The sequence below is a fragment of the Microtus oregoni genome, unplaced genomic scaffold (genome assembly GCF_018167655.1).
Source record: "Microtus oregoni isolate MIOR12 unplaced genomic scaffold, Mior012 000001F_ref0000356, whole genome shotgun sequence".
Taxonomy (NCBI): Eukaryota; Metazoa; Chordata; class Mammalia; order Rodentia; family Cricetidae; genus Microtus; species Microtus oregoni.
Genome location: NW_024543060.1, coordinates 5,049,479 through 5,069,467, shown reverse-complemented (window position 1 = coordinate 5,069,467; position 19,989 = coordinate 5,049,479). Strand labels below are relative to the sequence as shown.

Below are 19,989 nucleotides of genomic sequence, written 5' to 3'. Positions count from 1 at the left end.
AAAGGGTTGCAGCATTAGGAAGGCTGAGCACCACTGCCATCAGCGCTCGGTCGGCTCCCTGGTAAATATGGCCCTGCTTGAATTTGTTTTAGGACTTTGAACCTAGAGCCACACAAGTGCTCCTCCAGTGAGCTGCAGTCCCTACCAAGTGGCTGAAATTATAAGTGAATGGGTCTCGATGCCTAGTGTCATGTGATATCATGTGCAACTTATTGTAGGAACAGGAAAGAACTCAGTGCAGGCACACACTAACTCAGACAATGTACCATTTTATTCCTTATAAAATATATTTCATATCATTGCTGTAAAAACATTACATTTCATTTCACATTTAAAAAAAATCTTAACAGTAAAAATAATACTTGGAAGACAGCGGGGCTGGGGTGGGGGAGGGGAAGAAGCGCCGATAAGACAAATTCACAGATGGGATTCTTTTCCCTTCTTGTTTTGCTTTAATCTTTTTTTTTACTTTTTTTTTTTTTTTTTTTTTGCCCCTGGTAAAGTCAGAACCTGGGGTGACCAGAAAGTAACAAAACAGATTTCTTTCACCAAATCCGTTTCCATATCCAATTTCACAGGGTCCTCTAAGGCGTCGAGCTATACACTCACTGTGACAAGGCAGCACTGTCTGAAGTGGCAAAAACTGCTTCCAGGGCCATGTTAAAAGCCTTATCATCTATCCAAGCCTGTGTTACCGGAGAGCCCTTTGGCTCTGTACCTGAGACTTCGGCTGGCCACAGACAGTAACCCTGGACTTGCAGAACGGAGTTGGGAATGGTGCAGACTCATTTGAGGCCGCTCCCAACATGGCACCAAGTCTGAAAGGAACTCTGAGAGCGCTCCGAACAACGGAAACAGGGCTAGACAGTTTCCAGGACAACTACTTGCAAACTAGGGCCTGTTGGTTTCAGAAGCACACCTGTGGCACCTTCACCCAGTCAGGTTCTAAAGCCAGGGGGCTGGGAGGCAGGGAGCTAGAGATGAAGGAAGCGGGCCTGGTGGCTGGGTGTGCTCACAAACCACCCTTGCCCTCCAAACCCAAAGCCAGACCATGTGACAGGAACCAACATGAAAGCATCAAGATGAAGGAGCACGGGGGAGGAGGGGGCGAGACAACAGTGGGCGGGAGGCCACCACCGCCAGAAGAGAGAGAACGACTGCCAACATGGAAGGCTGCACAGAAACAGAATAAAACAGAACTGAACAAAATCAAAACTCTCTCAGTTTCTAAGCCATCCCATCTATTTCTTTTTTCCTTTTTCTTTTTCCTCTTCCTTCTCTGCCTGGCAAGCCAATGGCATAGGAAGCCTGATTCAAATGGAGAAAATTATTATGGTCAGTTACATCTGCACGCTCCAAACCGAGGCTGGGGGATTACAATGCCTCTGCTGAAGTGGAGGCTTAGCCCACACTGGGATTAAGAAGGGGAGAGGAGAGTTTCCTGGTGAGGTCTCTCTGTCTCTATAGTCCCCTCCCCTCTCCAGTAAGATTGGAAGCTGAGCATCATGGGAAGTAAGGAGAGAAAAGAGACTTCTGCTGCCAGCTTTTAATTATCCATAAGGTTGAAGGGGCAGAAGAACCCAGGGCCGCCTCTGGCGGGTTAGGTTTGTTATAAAAACAAATCCCTACCAAAGACACTCGTGTCTCTTCCCTCTGCCAGCAGCCCAGGCTACCACTACAGCCTTCACATCACATACACAGTCTCTTAGGTTCTTAACTTAGTGTGTCTCAGACTGAAAAGCAGACGTGTGTTTCCCATGTAATTAATGTCACCAGTAGACCCTCAGTGGTCAGTCCCTGGAGAGGTGGCCTGGTGGAACTCCCTGGGCTGGGTCTGGGAAGCCATGTTCAGCAGGCGTGGGCAGAGTCTGCTAGGATCTCCCAGAGCCCACTCGGGAAAGAAGGCTTCAACATCAAAGACTCCCACTGCAGACAGGACCAGACATTCTAAAGCCTCTGTGGCACGGGAGGGAAGAGGCCTCAGGAAGGACTTCACTCAGTGGGAGCAGTTTCTGTGGAGACCCTCCACACTTCCTCTCAGAGCTGGAAGGATGCTCATGGGTAGTGTTTCAAGGCCACATTCTCAAACTTAATTCGTATTAGCCTTTTGGTTCAGTGTTTTGGGGGACAGGCTTTGAGAAGAAGCCACATGTTTACTTACAAGCAACCCAACATCTGAGGGGAGCCAGATCCAAAAGTTGACATGGTAAAAGGGTGTCCCTCTTCTGTCCCCAGAGGCTGCTCCCACAGAAGTAACCCTGCATCTCGCCAAGTACAGCCAGCTGCCTACTTTTCTCGGAGCCCTGCTACTGCTCCCTGGGTCATCCACCTGCCAGAAAGGGCTTTTCTTTTTTCTAAGAAAATGAAATTAATTTTGCTCACAGTCCATTCTGGAACAATTAAAGGAGCAAATGTTTCACCAGCTCAGCACAAAAATGGGCAAGGCATCCTGGCCTACTTTTGATGCACACAAACTAGTCCCCAAGAGGGCGGGGAGGGGGGGGGATAATTCTTTGGTCTCTGGTTCGCTGCAGAATACCCTTGGTCAATTTTGGCTCTCTCCTATTTTAGGGGGAAAAATATTTTCTTTTCTTTTTTTTTTTCGTTTTTGTTTTTTTTTAAAATAAAACATTCCCACAAGGGGGAGAAAGTGTTTTTAAGTGTTAAATCTTAGCCAAAGGAGTCCCAGCGGCCCACATCCACTCCATATCTCTCTGTGTTCTGCTGATGGCTGCAGGCCTGAAGACCTCCTAGTTGCCAGGCAGGGTGAGGAGTGGGGCTGGGAGAGGCAGGCTCAGTCCAGGAAGCGCTGGCAGGCCTTCTTCCACCGGCAGGCTGTGCACCACTGGTCCCGGTGCTCTATGCCGTACACCTTACGGCACTTCTTGGCTTCTCCACGGGCTTTCCTGACAGGAATGAAATGAGGGTGGCATCAGGTAATGGAGATTAGACCCAGTTGATGGCCACGCATAAGCAGGCAAGCACTCAGGAGCTAGGAGGGGTGGCTTCTGGCACAAGCTGGTGGCACCCACAGTCAGAGACTCAGGGGAGAGGAGCCAGTTCCACCAGTGTAGCCTCTGTCTGAGGACAAGCCCTGGAGACTAAAGTTGGGTCGATTTATCCCCAGTGCTGACAGGGGGCAGAAACCCCAAGGCTAAGGATGAAATGGCTCACCTGGAGCTGCTCTGAGCCCGGGGTGGGGAGGTGACAATCAGGTGAGACTTCACTGTGGGCGGCGGCTGCTGGGGCTCGCTGAAGCTGAGTGACCGACTGCGGACCTGGGTATGAGGGGGAATAAGCACAGCTGTGAACATGAGACTCCCTCAGGACTGCAATGAAACTCCCTGGGCTCTGACATGCATGCCTCCCTGAGCCCCACAACAGGTGCTGGTACAGGGGACCATGCAGCCTCCCCAAGAAGGTCAGGGCCAGAGACAGGAGTCACCCTTAAAATTTTAGGGGAATTAGATGGAGTTACCATACAAGGTGTAAATGGAGACACCTTCTGTCAACTAGGTTCTGCCACGTGTGATACTTCTCTGTGGCAGACACTTGAAACTAGAGTCACCCATATGTGGTTCTAATGACTTCCAATCTATTTCAGTTCAGAGTCATGGGTACAAGTTCATAGTGGTCTGAGACTTCTGGTGCAGCCCACACAGCCTCCGAGTGGTCTTCCTTCTTGTTCTCCCTTCCTTTCATCTAGGCATCAGAACTCTAACAAGCACTCAGACATTCACAGAGCAAGGGAGTGAGCTTACCCTTGTCCAGTACATTTCTAAGGAAGGAACTACTCCACCCTGACTCCCCGTGAAGACCCCTCCTAGCTACTGAGAGGAGTTGTTGCCAGATAGAGGAGGATACAAGATGATCTTTATAAAGTATAGGGATGTGCTGTGTCCTCCAGCCCTGGGGGTGTATGCAAGAGCTTTGGAGGTATGGAAGCTCACACTCACCGGAGAGAGCGGGGAGGTGGTGGTAGGGGCAGCAGCCCAGCTAATGCTGGTGTAGATGTGGGGAGAGACGGGGATCTGGAAGGATGGCAGAGCCTGCAGAGACAGGAGTGTGTTAGTCTGTGCTCCAATTCAACTGCCTCAGGTTCCAGTAACTTCCCATTAGCAATCGAAGGAGGAGCTCTGCCCAGGCAAGAGCCTGGAAAACACCAAGACGGCTAGATAGGTTTTACCATGAGCAGCCTCAAAGCCATTTAATCCATCATCAGCACAGCTTCCTTCTTCCTGAGAGGCGCTGATCTTACTCTGTAGCCCTCCCTTCGGGGCTGCTTACATGCCAACCCCATGATTTAGTCCTTACAGGGTGGTAGTCAGTGGCTGGGTCACCTACGGAGAACGTGCTTCAGGCAAAACTTCCAAAGCCCTCTAAGTCTGAGTAGTATTTCCGAGAAAGGACAGAGAACTGCCAGGCAACTCCTCAGGTACAGGCAAGGATGTCTGATTTAGGTCTATCTCTGGACCACGAATTCTAATGAGGATAGCCTGCTTATTTTGTACTTTTTCTCACTGAAAGTATCATTGGTTTAGGGGTTTTGTTTTATTTTGATTTGTTTTGTTGTGGTGGTATTTTTGCCCTTACTATGTAGCTCAAGCTGACCTTGACCTCCCAGGTGCCAGCATTTTAAGTATGACAAGCACACCTGGCTGGAAGCACTACTTTTTATTTACTAACTTGCACACTGGTCAGGTCTGCTCAAGTCAAATTATAAACTAAACCAGCATACGGGAATGGGAGCCTTGCTTGCAGGGTGAAGGTCATTCTAAATGACACTGTCATCCTCCACATGACAACTTCCCCAGGCCCAAGAGAATGATGGAGTTTTCTCCTTTGGGACTATGCCATGCCTTCCCGTGTCTCGAGGAAATGGCACTTTGACAACTTACAATTAGTCCCAACTAACCCCACTCCATCATGTATGTCATGAGGTCATGCCCCAGTCTAACTGGAAGGCTTACCTAACCCAGTGTTGACATCCAGTAGGTGCTCAGAGCAGCACCATTCAATGATCTAAGCAGCTGCCTGGGAAGCCCTGCGTGACCCTGTCCACTCTTCTAGGCGGCCTTGGAAGTGACAGCTCTTGGTTCACATTCTGTTATGCACTGCTCTTTGCACTGAGTGTCTCAGTGTTTGCTGCTGCTGATTTTGAGACAGAGTTTGCATGTAGCCCAAGCTGGCTCTAAACTCCCCAAGTAGGAAAGGATGACCCTGAACTATTCCTCCTGTCTCCACCCTGAGGGCTAGTGTGTGCTGTGTGCCTTACACTGGGTTTATGCTTAGAGCAACCCAGGGCCCTGCGCATGCTCAGTGAGCAACTTTACCAACTGGCCTATATCCCAGTCTTTCCTTTCCTTCTCTGTGGAAGTAAGATTAACAACTCAGCCAAAAGGCTCAGTCTTAATAAGGTGTGCAGAGACCTGCGCTCTGACAGCCAGTGACCACTGAGATCCCAGGCTAAGCCCCCGCATACGCCTGTTCCAAACCTGGTATGCATGGTCAGCCTGAATGTGCCAGAAGGAGCCAGGAGCTGACTTGCTGAGTGCAACTGAAGGCAGGGGAGACTCCAGGCCAGGGTGTTCAGAGCCAGAGGACTGGACTTTGGGTGGAGGCAATGAAAGAGCAGCAAGGGATGGGCTGGTCACACGGGAGGTGGGGGCTGGCTCGCCGTTGGGTGTCCCAGGGGCAAGGGGGGCAGCCACAGCCAGAGCAGATTCTTCCTTCATCTGCATCTCTGTATAGTAAAAGTCTTCCTCCCGCTTGAACTGATCAGAGTCCACAGTGTCCCTGTGTGGAACAGACATTCGACCATCGTTAAGAACACGCTGCCTTAGTTTGAAGCCAGAGAAGAGAAAGGTACAAGGAGGAAGTGAACACTTGTGCCCACCCAGGAAGTTGGGGAGGGTACCCAGGAAAATACTCAGGAGCACTGCGCTCAGAGGCTATCATAAGGGGTTAGAACTGCCCACCCATGGAAGCTGTTCTTCCTGGCATGAGGGCTCACACAACAGCGAACATGTGTCAACACAGACCTAGTCTTATTATGAGCCCTCTCGGGGCCCACCCCATCTATAGCATGCTCTCGCATCCAGTGAGGCAGTGAATGCCAGAGGAGCTGCCTTGAGGGTTCTGTCCAGAGATAAGACCCTCACGTTGGTGTCACGGCGCTGATATAGACCTAACTTCCATCTACAGAAGCAGAAGTAAAACTTGGCCACTAAGCCTAAGCCACAGAATCTCACCAGTGACTAAACCAAACCATTCTATTTCTACCCAGAACTGAAACATCTAGCTTCCTACACCAGGTAGGAAGATACCACCACAAGACACACAGAGCTAACTCTCTGGCAACAGCACCAACACTGACCACGATATAAAGAGTCTCCCTGCCCAGCGAAGGCATCATACATTCAGTGGTCAGGGAGGGGGACCGGGCAGTGCCTGTAGCAAGCCATTTCACTAGAAGCCTCTGGGCTGCGAGTCCTGTGGAGTTAGCAGGGTGGAGGCACACCTAACAGGCACCTTAGGCAAGAGGCACTGAGCTCTAGACCTACCCCAGGTGGAGGGCTTTCACGTGCCGTTTGATGCCCACGATGGAGCGCAGAACTTTGCCACAGCTGGGCCACAGGCACTTGTACATCACCTTCACGGAGTTCTAGGGGGGAGAAAGAAGTCTTAGTAACCAGGGTGTGTGCATCCTCTCTGGCCTCTCTCGTCACCTGATGAGGACTTCAGCTGGCTGCCATCCTCCGCCAGACCCAAAAGAAAAACCTCCAGGTAGGGGGCTCCCAGAGAGCATAGAAACATGCCCAAGAGAACCTGAGAGTACCTGGTGGCCACATTAATATATATGTGTGTGTGTGTATGTGTGTGTATATATATATATATATATGTGTATATGTGTATACACACACACACACACACATAGTAGCGTACACTTGTGATCTCAATGAGTGGCAGAGACAGTAGATCCTAGCCTATTGGTGAGCTTCAGAGCAGTGAGAACCTATCTCAAACACTAAGATGGCATGAGGTGGGAGAGATGAACGGCACCTCAAGACAATACCTGAGGTTGATCTTTGGCCTCCAGGTGCATGCACACCCACAAACATACACACCCCCAAAAAGGAAAAGGAAGCAGCCTCAGTCTAGGGATTTCACCAACAGGTGCCACAAAGGAAAACTAGAAGCACCCGGGACCCATGGAGTCCCTGCTCCCCTGGGGATGGCTGTCCCCACGTGCTCACCAGTCACCTACCTTCCTCTTGCGTGGGGCTGGTTCATCCAACAGGAACGGGTCGGAATCCGTCTCAAAGCCATGATCGGTTTGGGGAGACCCAAAGGCGTCACCCAGGTACTTGGGGCTGGCCTGAGGGTGGGGAGGCGAGGGGGTGGAGACGCCACTGCTCCCGCTCCAGTGCCCGCTGGTAGTGCTGCTGCCGCTGTCTGATACGTCACCGCTCTCCTTCCACGGGTCACCGCAGGCTGCACGGGAAACTAGCCAGAGAGAGGTGAAAGGACACTCAGGGGGCTTGTCCCCAGGAACAGAGAGAAGAAGGGAGCAAGTAAATGGTGAAAATCAAAATATTACTAAAATTTTAATTATTAAAGAAGTTTCTTCCTGAGCTACAAGATGGGGGAGGTGCAAACGCTATGGCAATTTTTGGTGCTATAACTGTTCTGCCTGGTGGACATTTTCTGCCATGGCCACATGGGTCATCACTGAGAGAAACCCCAAGCCTCGATTTTTTTTTTTTTTTTACTTTTTTGATTGATGGGTCTGTAGGCTGCTTCAGACTCAAGCTGGACAATTAATCGCATAAGATGATCTGAAAGTCTAATACATGGGAGCAGCAAGAAAGATAGAAAAAAAACACCAAAAACAAAAAACTTATGCTCCCAGCAGCCCAGCTCCTATCCAGACATTCAGAGTCTCCTGACCCTAGGCCTGAAGACACATTGCCACACCCTAAGGAATCAGGACAGATCCTGAAGGCTGGGCCAACTCCAAGGTTCCATGTTTCCAAACAAGGTTCTCTTTACTTTTTGGAGACGCTTGCCCAAATGGGATTCTGGATAAAGATCCCCTCCTCCCCAGGTACCCCTGCCCAATCTTAAAACTCTCATCACTTGCTCTTCCTGGAAACTGAGAGATTCCCATCGCGACTCACAGAGTTTAAAATAGTAAATATTCAGGGCAGAACTCGAGAAGCATCCAAAGCAACTGATCATGGACCCATGAACATGGGCCCAAGAGGGAACAACAGCCTTGTCTCCCCCACCCCCTTCAGCTCCTTTCCTGAATCTGTTGACTCAACTTCTTGGACTTAAGAATTTAGCATCCCTGCTCTGGGTCTTTGTGCACGTTAAAGCAGCTGCACTGCTGGGGTTCACCACTAGGTGTCCCAAAGTGTGGCAATAGCCTCTGGATGGAATAATTAAATTGGCTTTCAATCAAAGGAGATTATTTGGGGCTGGAGAGATGGCTCAGAGGGTAAGAGCATTGCCTGCTCTTCCAAAGGCCCTGAGTTCAATTCCCAGCAACCACATGGTGGCTCACAACCATCTGTAGTGAGGTCTGGTGCCCTCTTCTGGCCTGCAGGCATACAGGCAGAAAGAATATTGTATATATAATAAATAAATAAAAATATTTTTTTAAAAAGGAGATTATTTATGAGGGACACTTGTAAAGGCCACTTTTCTCTCCGTGTGAATTAGAACTAGCTCCATATTCTCCTACAGACTTTTAAATAGCTTTTAGGACCAGCAGATAAGGAGTTTCCATGCTGCCCTCCCAAGTGCTGGGGAAGCATCTCGGGATTATAATCAGAAGATTTCTGTTTGCATCTATAAACCTGAAGTCATATTACTAGGGACTTTTTATTACAGTATCTGTGGAGTGTGTGTGTGTGTGTGTGTGTGTGTGTGTGTGTGTGAGAGAGAGAGAGAGAGAGAGAGAGAGAGAGAGAGAGAGAGAGAGACAGAGATGTGGTGCATAAGTAGAGGTCACAGGATAACTAACTTAGGGGAGTCGATTCTTTTCTTTCACCATGTGAGTCCCAGGGATCAAACAGGCTGTCAGGCTCGGCAGCAAGCACCTTTACCCACTATACTATCGGTTTATATAAAGCAACCATACTTGAGACTTCAGCTCAGGTATTTGGCCTGAAAACTCACGCTAACTTATGAGGCTGACTTACTCAGAAGTGAGTATTGATCATGAGAAACCACTAGGGGGACTGCCAAGCATGGTTCTGCTTTTGCGAACTAAATAAATGTTCCTGCAGGCCCTGTCCAGGCTCCCACGGAACTTGATTGAGTGCTCATCTTGGCTGAGTGCTAAGTTCAGTCACTGTCACAAAACCCCAAGGACTTTCTGCTCCGATGAGGAACCTGAGCCTCTGACCAACAGTCCTGAGAGCCTCCAGAACCCAATGGCCTGGCATCAGAAGCTGGAAAGAAAGAGCATCGGTCATGAGCCTCTGCCCGACCAGGAACCAGTGCAACCCCGCTTGCTCACCAGAGAAGATGGGCTCCGCCCCAGGAGGACTCTGCACAACAGGACTGCAAGACAGAGACGTCAGCACCATTGCGGCCATCATCTCGTCCATCTCCACGGCATCCGACTTCCTGCAGTCAAGTGGGTGGGGAGCACGTTACTTCCTGGGCTCACAGATTAAGCTTCCATATCTACTTATTTTCATGGGATCCCCTTACACTGCTATGCTGTTGCCTCAGATCTCCCACCCAACCAACCAGCATGAGCTCAATGGAAAGTAAAGCAACAAACGTGGAAAGTGCTTGCTCTGGGTGGTGTCTCAAGGAGCCCAAGATGAACAGGTGCCCCCCCCCCCCATTTAAACCAGGGCCGACACCTGAGATAGTACCGCTCTCCCCAACTCTCCTTCTAATCCCATAACTTGAAATGGAACACTTTATTTGGGAGTGGCGAGAAGAGTTAGAATGCTAAGATGAAGCATGGAATAAAGAATGCCCACTACAATCTAAAACTACCTCCTTCCCCTGCCTTATATTCAAATTTAAGAGGAAACAATTACACTAATGGATTTCTCTCTCCCCTCTGCCAAAATAAACACGGCATTCTGTTAGCTTCTGAATGTCAACAGAACCTATTACATAAGTCAGTGAGCAAACAAACTGGGGTAAAATAAATAACCAGATGAAACCATCTCCCACTGTTAAGCTCCATGCTTTAAACAGGCTGCACGGGAGTTTACGTGTGCTTTCTTTTCTCTCCTTTAAATCCATAGTTACATGATTTGTAAGTAAAATAAGCACTATCCGAAATCTAAAGTATTTGGGGGAAATTAGAATATAATCAACTGCCAGTGGCTTGCCTATTTCAAAGGACTATATTCGCTCATATTTATACACGGTGTCTACCAAACCGTGCAGCTGGGTTTGACCAGATGGACCAAAGTTGTCAACATATTAAACATTACATGGTCTTTGTGTTTTCACTTCCTCAGAATAGAAAAATAAGTTCTCTGCTGGTCTTCCACTGGATACGATGCTGTCCCTCTGGTCTTAAGACAGTGGGTCTCTGCTGGGCCAACAAGATAGCTCAGTGGGGAAAAGTGCTTGCTGCCAAGCCTGGCTAGTTGAGTTCAGTGCACAGTACCCAGAGAGAAGAGACCTGACTCCTGAAAGTCAACCTCTGCCATCCACACGTGCGCCATAGCATGTACACATACTAATTTAAATCACACACATGTAATTTAAAATAAGTTTTAAACCGCCTGGTCTACCAACAGCCCCCACACCCACAGAAGTGGGTGAAATAGAGTTTAGCTGTTTGCATATCTTGCATGGAAAACAGCCTCAGCTGGCCAAGTTTCTTGCTTTTCATTTTTATTTAATATTATTGTGCTTGTGCACGCTGTGTGAGCTTTAGTGTGCTCATGCCTTGGCATACAAGTGGAGGTCAGAGAAAGCTCTGTGGAGTAGGCTCTTCCTGCTACCTTTACAGGGGTCCCAGGCAGAGAACTCAGGCTGTTGGGCTTGCACAGAAAATGCTTCAGACCTACCGAGCCATTTCCCAGTCCCAGATTTTCCTTTTAAATCTTAAAAGATCAATATAGATAGACCATTAGGTGCACATCAGGATCTACAGTCCCAGGGCACATCCTACCATTAAGCTCCAAAGTGGAGTATCTATTCTTTACCCCATGGTTCTTAGCACCCAAGTGAAGAATCAGACCATGCTCCAGACACAACCTGCTGGCCTGCCTGTCCAGTTTTAAGCCAACAAAGGATGGCTTTACCTTTTCAAATGCTATTTCAGAATCAAAAGCATTTCACTCCTTGACAGATGATACAAACGATAGTGAGTCACAGGAAAGTTTGGGGACTGATTGGTTTTCACTGGCGCACGGCATGCCTACAGGCTTTTATGTCTGTGGCTGCTGCACCAAGTAGCAATGATGGAGTCTGCTTGGCCCACAAGGCTGAAACCATTCGTCTCCGCACTGTATGGAGCCGGTGCTGGCACTCTGTCTCATCTGTTCCTGTCTCTTCTCGTGAAAAATTAGGAGCTGAGTTTAAACCTCCACCAAACCAACTAGATGTAACCCCTAATAGAGTTTTGGAGAAGGAAGGGTGTTACCTAGGCTTCCTTCAAAGGATGCCTCTTCTCTCTCTAGTGTCACTATCCCAGCAAGCAGGGACCCAAGACCCCACACGTCCCAGCCCGTATCTATAACCCTCCATACCTCTTTGGGACATCGATGTTCCGAGACACGGGTCTGTAGGTTGGCACTTGGGACGTGGTACCCTGCAGCTCTGCCAGCCACACCTCTTCCACTTTACAGCAAATCTGCAACTTCTGGTCCAGCAGTCGCACTGTCACCTTGTCTTCTGCCCAGCTGTGCTGCTCCACCAGGCCCTTGCACTCCTGACCCCCATACCACACACAGACCTGCAGGGGAATGATGGCCCATGGTCAACACTCGGGACCCGTAGAGATCTCGGTGCTGGGAATCAGGCTGCCTGCTGCAGTCTGTGCTTTGATACGCTCATCTCTAATGTGTGCGTGCTAAGATCTGGCAGACACCCCCAGTGTGCACGTTAGACACTTACTCCCTCCCCAAGACCAGGGTCAGGAAGTGGGGTGTAGTGTGAGTGGACGTCATGAGGACTGCTGCTCTCTCAACGGCCCTGTCACAACAGGACAGGATTATCCAGAGAGTGGGATGACGGGCAGGGAGAGTGTGAACTGTGATAAGCCAAGGTGCAGAACCCTTGCAGTCTCCTATCCTCATCCTCCTCTCAGACTTCCCTGTTTCCACAAGTTTGAGCCAAAATAAACTACTGTCTACACATTTCCCCGCCTTGGGTATTCCATTATAAGCAGCCTGAACGGGCCAGGGGAGAGCAGAGATTCCCAGACACCTGCTGCCCACCCACGCTCTCGGACTAGCCACACGGGACCAAAGCTTCCTCGTACAGCTCCGCATCCACTTTCCACCCTAGAAGGCAGCGAGCAGGCCAGCACCTTCTCTGAACCCTAAATCTCTATGCATCCTTCAGTTGCTCATGCCCCTCTCCTTGCCTCTGAACTCGTAAATACCTCTGACTCACTGCTTTTCTCCTGTAGGGTTCTAAGTCCCATTCTCCCCTGTATGCACTGGAAAGGGAGGGGGCAGACTGCTCTCTCATCAGGATACCTGAAATTGAAAAGCTACCTTATCTCATAAGGACAAAAGTCTAGGGGACACCAAGCTTCATGGAAGATAAAGGCCAAGTCTCTGTAGGTGGTCCCTGGAGAAGGTAAGGGCAGAAGCCCTGTGAATCTGGATCTAGTGATAAATCAGGCCTAGGTGACCAAGGGTCCATCTATGGCCAGGGGATGCAAGAAAGAAAAAAAAAACAGTTCTTATCAGATCTGGACTACACCTCTTCTCTGGCACCTGTGCCAAAGGTCCTTCTCCTGGCTGCCTAATTTTGTGAACTGAGGCAGACAAGAAGCCACTGAGCTGAGGCCATGCTTTGGCCTGAGGTTCTGAGCATCCCAGAATGCCTGGCCACTTTTTACTCCACATGACAATCATGGAGAAGCCCTGGTCTGAAATGACAGCATATTCTCTGTCTAGAGCCCCAGTTTATAGGACTTCCAGCCCATCACTTAGGTACCGCTAGTCTGCCAATCCCAACACTCAGAGAGGGTACCTGTCCATGTTAGCATCAACCTACCTTCTGTCCAGGCTGAAAGGCCACCTGTGGGTGGCCTGAGGTTCCCAGAGTCTTGAGGACCTCCTTGGGCTGCTCCTGGCACACAAGGTCCTTAGAGGTGAGTGAGGGCTGGGGTGTGGCTCCTTCCGGTACTTCTACCTGTGGCTCCAAGGGCAGGCTGGCCCCCAGTGGCACCTCAGAAGCACTAGGTCCCAAGACCCGGGCTCCCAAGAGGGAGCGCTTACCAAGACGTCGGGACAGCATGCTGGATACTCGGCTGCTCCTGCTGAGGAGACAAGAGTGCCAGTGTGTCAGCGAGTAAACTATCTCTCTCTCTCTCTCTCTCTCTCTCTCTCTCTCTCTCTCTCTCTACCACGTAGGTTGCAAGGATAAACTCAGGACATCGGGCTTGCAGGTAAGCTGCTTTACCTGCTGAGCCATCCTGTCAGCTCTCTCTTTTCCTTACAGAGAAAATTAATGCCTATTCCTAGGAGGTCATGTAAAAAATATTGATAAACTCAAAGAAAATAAAATCATTTGTGACCTTGCCTCCCAAAGATACCCACTCCTCCCCACTCCCATTTTCTTATTCTTATTGTTTTTTTCTTTTTTAAGACTCCTGTTTCATGTAGCTCAGGCCAAAACTTCCTATGCAGCTGGAGATGACCTTGAAGTGCTGACCCTCCTGCCCCCATCTCCCAAGTATTCACCACCATGCCCATCTTATGTGATGCTGGAGGACAAGCAGGGCTCCGTGCATGCTTAGTAAGCACTTTACCAACCGAGCTACATCCCCAGCCCTGACTCCAAGTTCCCCCCCAAAAAACATCCCGCTCCTTCTTCTATAACTTTACTCGCGTACTTTCTGTTCTTATTTTGTTTTGCTGCTGAGGCAAGGTCTTGCTAGGTAGCTATGGCTGGCTTGGAACTTATATCAAGTTGGCCTTGACCTGCAGCAATCCTCCTGCCTGAGCGCCCTAAGTGCTAGGATCACAAGAATGCGCTGCTTCACCGAGCTCTGCCACACTTTATTTCTATAAAAACTAAACTAATAAGCTGACTTTACTTCATGTGACGGCTAAGTTTTTCCTACATCATTAAGTGTTGACCTATAAAAACAGCCGCCAGTACTTTCTAGGCAGGTGTTAGCCGCTGTTTAACAAATTCCCCCATTACTTCCTGGAAGGATGGAGTCCCATTTTGCTGTCTCAGCTACTCTGCCTTTATCAGGCAACCCCTGAGCCGAGCACCTGCACGCACAGACAGCATTGCTTCCTTAGTGAGGTTCGTCCACATGATATTGCCAGATCAGCACTGAGCACTTTTGTTGGATACACAGACTCCCAAGCTGGGTTCAAGTCCAAGCTGCAGACAACTTTGGAAACCCACCACCACCAGGACTGGAGAGGTAGCTCAGGAGTTAAAGACACCGGCTTCTCTTCCAGAAGACCACGTCTGGTTCCAGTACCCACGTGGTGGCTCACAACCATAACTCCAGCTTCAGGGAATCCAATGCCCTATTTCTGGCCTCCACCAGCACCAAACAGTGCATAGACAGACACACACACAAGCAAAGCACTTGTATGCACAAAGTAAAAAGAATAAATCATCAAGTAGACAAAGAAAGTCCAGCCTCTGCCAACTTGCACTTCCCTCCTCCTCCCAGCCGTCCTGGGCCTCTCAACCACTCTGGGTCTCCAACAGACTTCTGGTCTCTACCGTTCAAGGTCTCTGTCCATTCAGTTGGTATCTGGCTGAGAACAACTAGGCATGAAGCACATTATAGGTGTGGATGGGCTGGCGTTGGCACTTAAACTCCAGGGTTTTCAGGACCTTGATTCTAATTGCTGCTTCCCCAGCCTAGAACACCATCAGGCTAATTGCACACAGGCTGAATGTCTCAAAAAAGAATTCCAGAACATTCCCCTTCCTTCCCAATCCACAACCAGAAGCCTATCAGGGTCATTGAGATAACTGTGGATAAAGTCACTTTCTACCAAGCCTGGAGATCCGAGTCCAATCCACAGGGACCCACACAGTAGAACCAACTCCTACAAGTTGTCCTCTGACCTACACACACACACACACACACACACACACACACACACACGCAGTGAACTGCATCTCCTAACACTAAATACCCCTTAAATACTTGTTAGCACCAACTGTCTTTGAACAGGTCTCTAAGCCTTTACTTTCTGCCTGGTACAAAAGTACCTCGGGGCTGATTTGTCTGGGTCTCCCGCCACAGCCTCGCCCCATACATCCTTGCTTCTTTTCCCAACTAGCCAGGCAAGTTCTACTAGCCACCATGTCTACAACAACTAACCAAGACAGGAAAAAACAGCTATAAAAGAGGAGGCAGAGAAAGCGGGAAGAGCCAGGCAGCATGCACAGGGCCCGCACCAGGTCCTCTGCAGAAATATCATGGCTTCCAGCTTAGTGCTTCCATGGGACTCCTGAGTGTTCGAGCAAGTGGGTCTCTGACTCTTATGTCTTCTCTTAGGGTCTTTTCCTGCCACTGGTTTGTCCTTTCTAATTTCAATGTGAAGGCTTTTGTTTTATCTTATTATAGTTTGTTTTGTTATATTTTTAAATAAATGATGAACGAATGAAAGAAAACCTAGCCACTAGGGTGAAGGCTAACAGCTGAACTATACCTGCTGGGAATGGGAAAATCGGTGTTCGCCACTATACACTATACTATACTATACACTAGGTATAGCATCTACTGCACAGCAGCCTCAAGTTTAGGAGCAGGCAACCAACATATTATAGACTCAAGTTTATTTTGGGTTTTTTTTTAAATGCTTTTATTTGGTTACAGTTTGTTTTCTGTTTTGATGTTTTGTTTTCTTGCTTTAGATGGGGGTATTTTATTGGGTTTTATTTATTTTAGAAAGAACTTAAAGTTGGGGGAGGGAGGGAGGAGCTAGAAGAACCTAGAGGAGGGAAGAATATGATCAAACATTTAAATGTAAAACTTGCTTGAAATGATACAATATAATTTAAAAACAACAAAAGGATAATTTTTAAAAAGTGGCAGCGGGGCAGTGGAGGCACATATCTTTAATTCCAGCACTCAGAAGGCAGAGGCAGGCAGATCTGTGAGTTCAAGGCCAGCCTGGTCTACAGAAAGAGACCTGAGGGGTGGGAGGATGAGGAGTGGCAAATGCTGGTTCTCTGCAACCACTGCTCAAAGGCTGTAATCTGTTATCTCAGAGCTTGGCCCAGAGCCCCCAAGAAACAAAGCAAAGATGTGGCATGCAGAGTCCCCAAGTTAGATAGCTGGTGTCTTCACGCTCTCATATTGTGACTACAATTTAAAAAAGAAAAAAAATGCATCCCAGATGTTTTTAAACTGCAGCCACTGGACCAGGTGTGTCGCTCAGTGCAGAGTGCATGCCTGGTATTAAGGGAGGTCCTGGGTCCAAACCCAGGCATCAGGAAAGAAGGGCACCTAGTGAACGGAAGCTAGAGTGTAGTACCACTGACTGACAACAGGTGGAAGCACTACCACGGAGAAAGTACCAGCCCTTTTCTTGGCCAAAGGAAAAAAGAAAAAGGAAAAATGCCAGGAGCCACCCCCACTTTCCTGAGCCGGAAGTTTGGGGTTTCTAGTACTGAAAATGAAGACAGTGTGTTTCCAAACCTCCTTGGTTCCCAGTGTTCAGGAAGAACCTGAGATGTTTGGGCAACAAACTCTGATGGTGTTTTTGGAAGCCTGTCTTCTTTCTAAAGAATGTGCTTCTGTTGGTTGGTAAGCCTGTACCTTCCAGAAGCCAGAGAGATCTGCACAAATAGGCAACTCGCCTGCCCCTGGCCTGCTTCCACAGGCTGGCTACTTTCTCCCAAGATCCACTCAAAAACACACATTATGCTCTCAGGATTCAGAAGTTGGCTGGAAAGACGGGAGCAAGGTCACATCTATTTCGGGAGTGGTAGCTGGGGGTGCTAGCTGATCACCCAGCAGGAAGGATCTCACCCTTCCCCCTAGCATGCAAGCACCCCTCCTGCTGGCCTCTTTCAGGGTCCTCTTCCCCACCTCTGCTTCTAGCTACTGCTCCCTGGATGCTTTCTCAAGTGCTATTGATGGTTCCTGGGTCAGCCATCCCTTGATTTGCCATGCAGCTCTGTAGCAGCAGAGAAAAATGAAGAAAACTGTATTGTAAAATAACAAGGACTGAACTTCAGCATGTGGTCAAATCCTTTCCAATTTTACATTCCCCACTTACAGGATTCCTGCTGGGGCATAAACCTAGGCCAAAATGGTCTCAGAACATATGACAGGGGGGTCTGGAACCTCAAGTGCTGTCACCAATAGGAAAGGGATGGCTTATGTACTTTGGCCAGGGTCTAGAGATGGTTAACACTCGTTCAGTCTCAGCAAACACACTGCTGATGGCCTTTAATGCAGACATCTGCCACCAGTTACATAACCGGACCTGGCAGAACAATGAAACAAACTCTATGGTTCAGAGCTGCAAACTGCCATTCATTACAGAAGGCTGCTGGACCACGGCATGTCTCAGCACACGCCTGCAAGTGCACAGAGCTGCACACAATGGCTGCGCCTCTCACTACCCAGGGGCATTGTGGCATGCCATGACATCACCTCCCTGCACTTCTAGGACACAGGTCATAAGCCAGTGATTTATTGCACAACTCATGGGACTCCTGTCAAAGTTGAGGAGGGTGAAGCTTGGAGCGAGGCTCCTAATTGCAAAAAGTCTGGTTGTCGCTGATGAACATGCCAAAGTGAAGACATGAAGCTGCAGCGTTTTAAACCCCAGCTTTTGTGTCTTTACAGATCTGACAACCAGCGCGTACACAGGAACCTGAGATTTTAGTCCTTAATAGCCTGTGTGCCGTCCTCATCCTTTACTAGAGAATTACCAGGGTTTTTTTTTTTCCTTTAAATCTTTAATGTTTTGAGTTGTTTTTCAATGTTATGTTCTAAATTCAACCAGAGGATGAAGGGTATCAGGAAACCATGTCTCTTATTTTCCAGTGGATCTCCACAGGGATCTACTTCCCATCGTGACCACCCAGTATCTTGGCGGACAGGGGCCGTGTGCAAATACATTCATGATCAATCTGGTTCACAGGCCACCACCTGCACTTTGCCACGTTCCGTCACCACTACCTGTTGGTTCTCAAGCCTTTGGAGGAAACCAAAACACACTTGGGCTTTTTCTTCATAGAGACAGAAAACCCTACCTGGTTTCAGTTAGAAACCCCAGTGAGAGGACTGGAGAGAAGGCTCAGCAGTCAACAACATGAACTGTTCTTACAGAAGACCCAAGTTTGGCTCCCAGCACCCATGTCAGGTGACACAAACCATCAGAAACTCTAGTTCCAGGAGAATTAACAGTACACATAGCAAAAATAAACGAAACAAACAAACAAAAGAAACTAAATCCCAGTGAGGGCATCCAAGGCCCTAACCCAAAGTCTCTAAGCTCAGCTATTCACCAAGTTCTTGTATGTGTGCGTGTGTGTGCACACTGTGGGAATGTGTGCATGTGTGTGCACACTGTGGGAATGTGTGCATGTGTGTGCACACTGTGGGAATGTGTGTGCACACTGTGGGAACGTGTGCATGTGTGTGCACACTATGGGAACGTGTGTATGTGTGTGCACACTGTGGGAACGTGTGCATGTGTGTGCACACTATGGGAGCGTGTGTATGTGTGTGCATCCTGCAGGGATGTGTGTGTAGGGTGACCTCCTGTGAACACCAGGCTAGCTGGCCCTCGAGTGACCACTGCCTCACTGCCCATCTCACTGTAGGATCACTGGGGTTACAGACACAAGCTTCCATGCTCAGCCTCACTTTGGTTCTGAGGACTTGGACCCAGGTCTTCATGGCTGTACAGAGAGCACTTTCTAGCCATCTCCCCAGCCCTGCATGCCATTTGTTTTAGGGTGAGGGCATATATATATCTAAGATTTCTACACTATCATCAAGATATACAGCGCTGAACACATCTGTGACCCCTTTAGTGTTTCTAAGCCCAGCAGCTGGTGAGTGGGTAGAGGTATTTGCCTCCAAGCTTAACAACCTACACTTGATCCCCTGGGCCCCCATGGAGAAAACCAACTCCTGCAAGTTATCCTCTGACCTGGACACATGTATCATGGCATGCACACCCACACCCAAAACTTAAATAGGTAAGATGTATTTTTTTTAAATTTCAAATCAGCTGTCCAGACAGCAAAAAATTGGATTCTCAGAGTGTTCTAATTATCTTATTCTGAAGATCTTTTAAAAAACAAAACAAAAACATAAAAACAGGTTACAGTATATCAGAGTCCCGTAATTTGGATGAATTTAAATAAGGTCAGCCAACTAGGCATCGGGCTGGAGCCCTTTCCGCAGCATCCCCGTAACAGGGCGCACAGTCTTGCTGCTGTGGGTAACAGATGTAATGGGATAATGGAAGGGAAGAATAATGGTCTCAAATAACAGAGCCATTTTCATATGCCAGTGGATGGGCCAGAGAAAGAGGTCATCTGATCTGGTTTCCAGCAAATAATAAATGAACCTGATCAACAAATTATGCCTGTGGGTCTCACGGCCCGGCTGTCATTCAACAGGGTGACGGAGGCAGTTCTGTTTGCCTACAGCAGGAAGGGAAGGGGTTCACAGCTCTCCCCAGCAATACACTCTCCCTCCCCTAGCACCTACCACCTCCTCCTCCTCCTCCTCCTCCTTTCAGAAACACAGCACCCTTTGTTCCTAACTGTCCTGCTTGCCTAAGGCTATCGAACAAGACAACACTCAAA

The 19,989-nt window shown here is 48.7% G+C and overlaps 1 protein-coding gene across 2 annotated transcripts in view; it reads right to left on the bottom strand.

The window, feature by feature from the left end:
* Positions 1 to 259: 259 nt before the first annotated feature.
* Positions 260 to 19,989, bottom strand: part of Znf395 (zinc finger protein 395) — a 39,794-nt gene continuing 20,064 nt past the window's right edge. The window contains exons 2-10 of one of the 2 annotated variants that reach the window (XM_041673551.1): positions 13,222 to 13,486; positions 11,742 to 11,947; positions 9,530 to 9,639; positions 7,268 to 7,506; positions 6,564 to 6,664; positions 5,496 to 5,796; positions 3,957 to 4,049; positions 3,175 to 3,278; positions 260 to 2,906 (exon numbers count right to left, since the gene is read on the bottom strand). In XM_041673551.1, coding sequence (XP_041529485.1) covers positions 2,795 to 2,906; positions 3,175 to 3,278; positions 3,957 to 4,049; positions 5,496 to 5,796; positions 6,564 to 6,664; positions 7,268 to 7,506; positions 9,530 to 9,639; positions 11,742 to 11,947; positions 13,222 to 13,464 — 1,509 coding nt within the window. In that variant the 5' untranslated portion in view covers positions 13,465 to 13,486 and the 3' untranslated portion in view covers positions 260 to 2,794. The remainder of the gene's footprint in view (positions 2,907 to 3,174; positions 3,279 to 3,956; positions 4,050 to 5,495; positions 5,797 to 6,563; positions 6,665 to 7,267; positions 7,507 to 9,529; positions 9,640 to 11,741; positions 11,948 to 13,221; positions 13,487 to 19,989) is intronic. The other variant, XM_041673559.1, reaches the window with a different exon arrangement.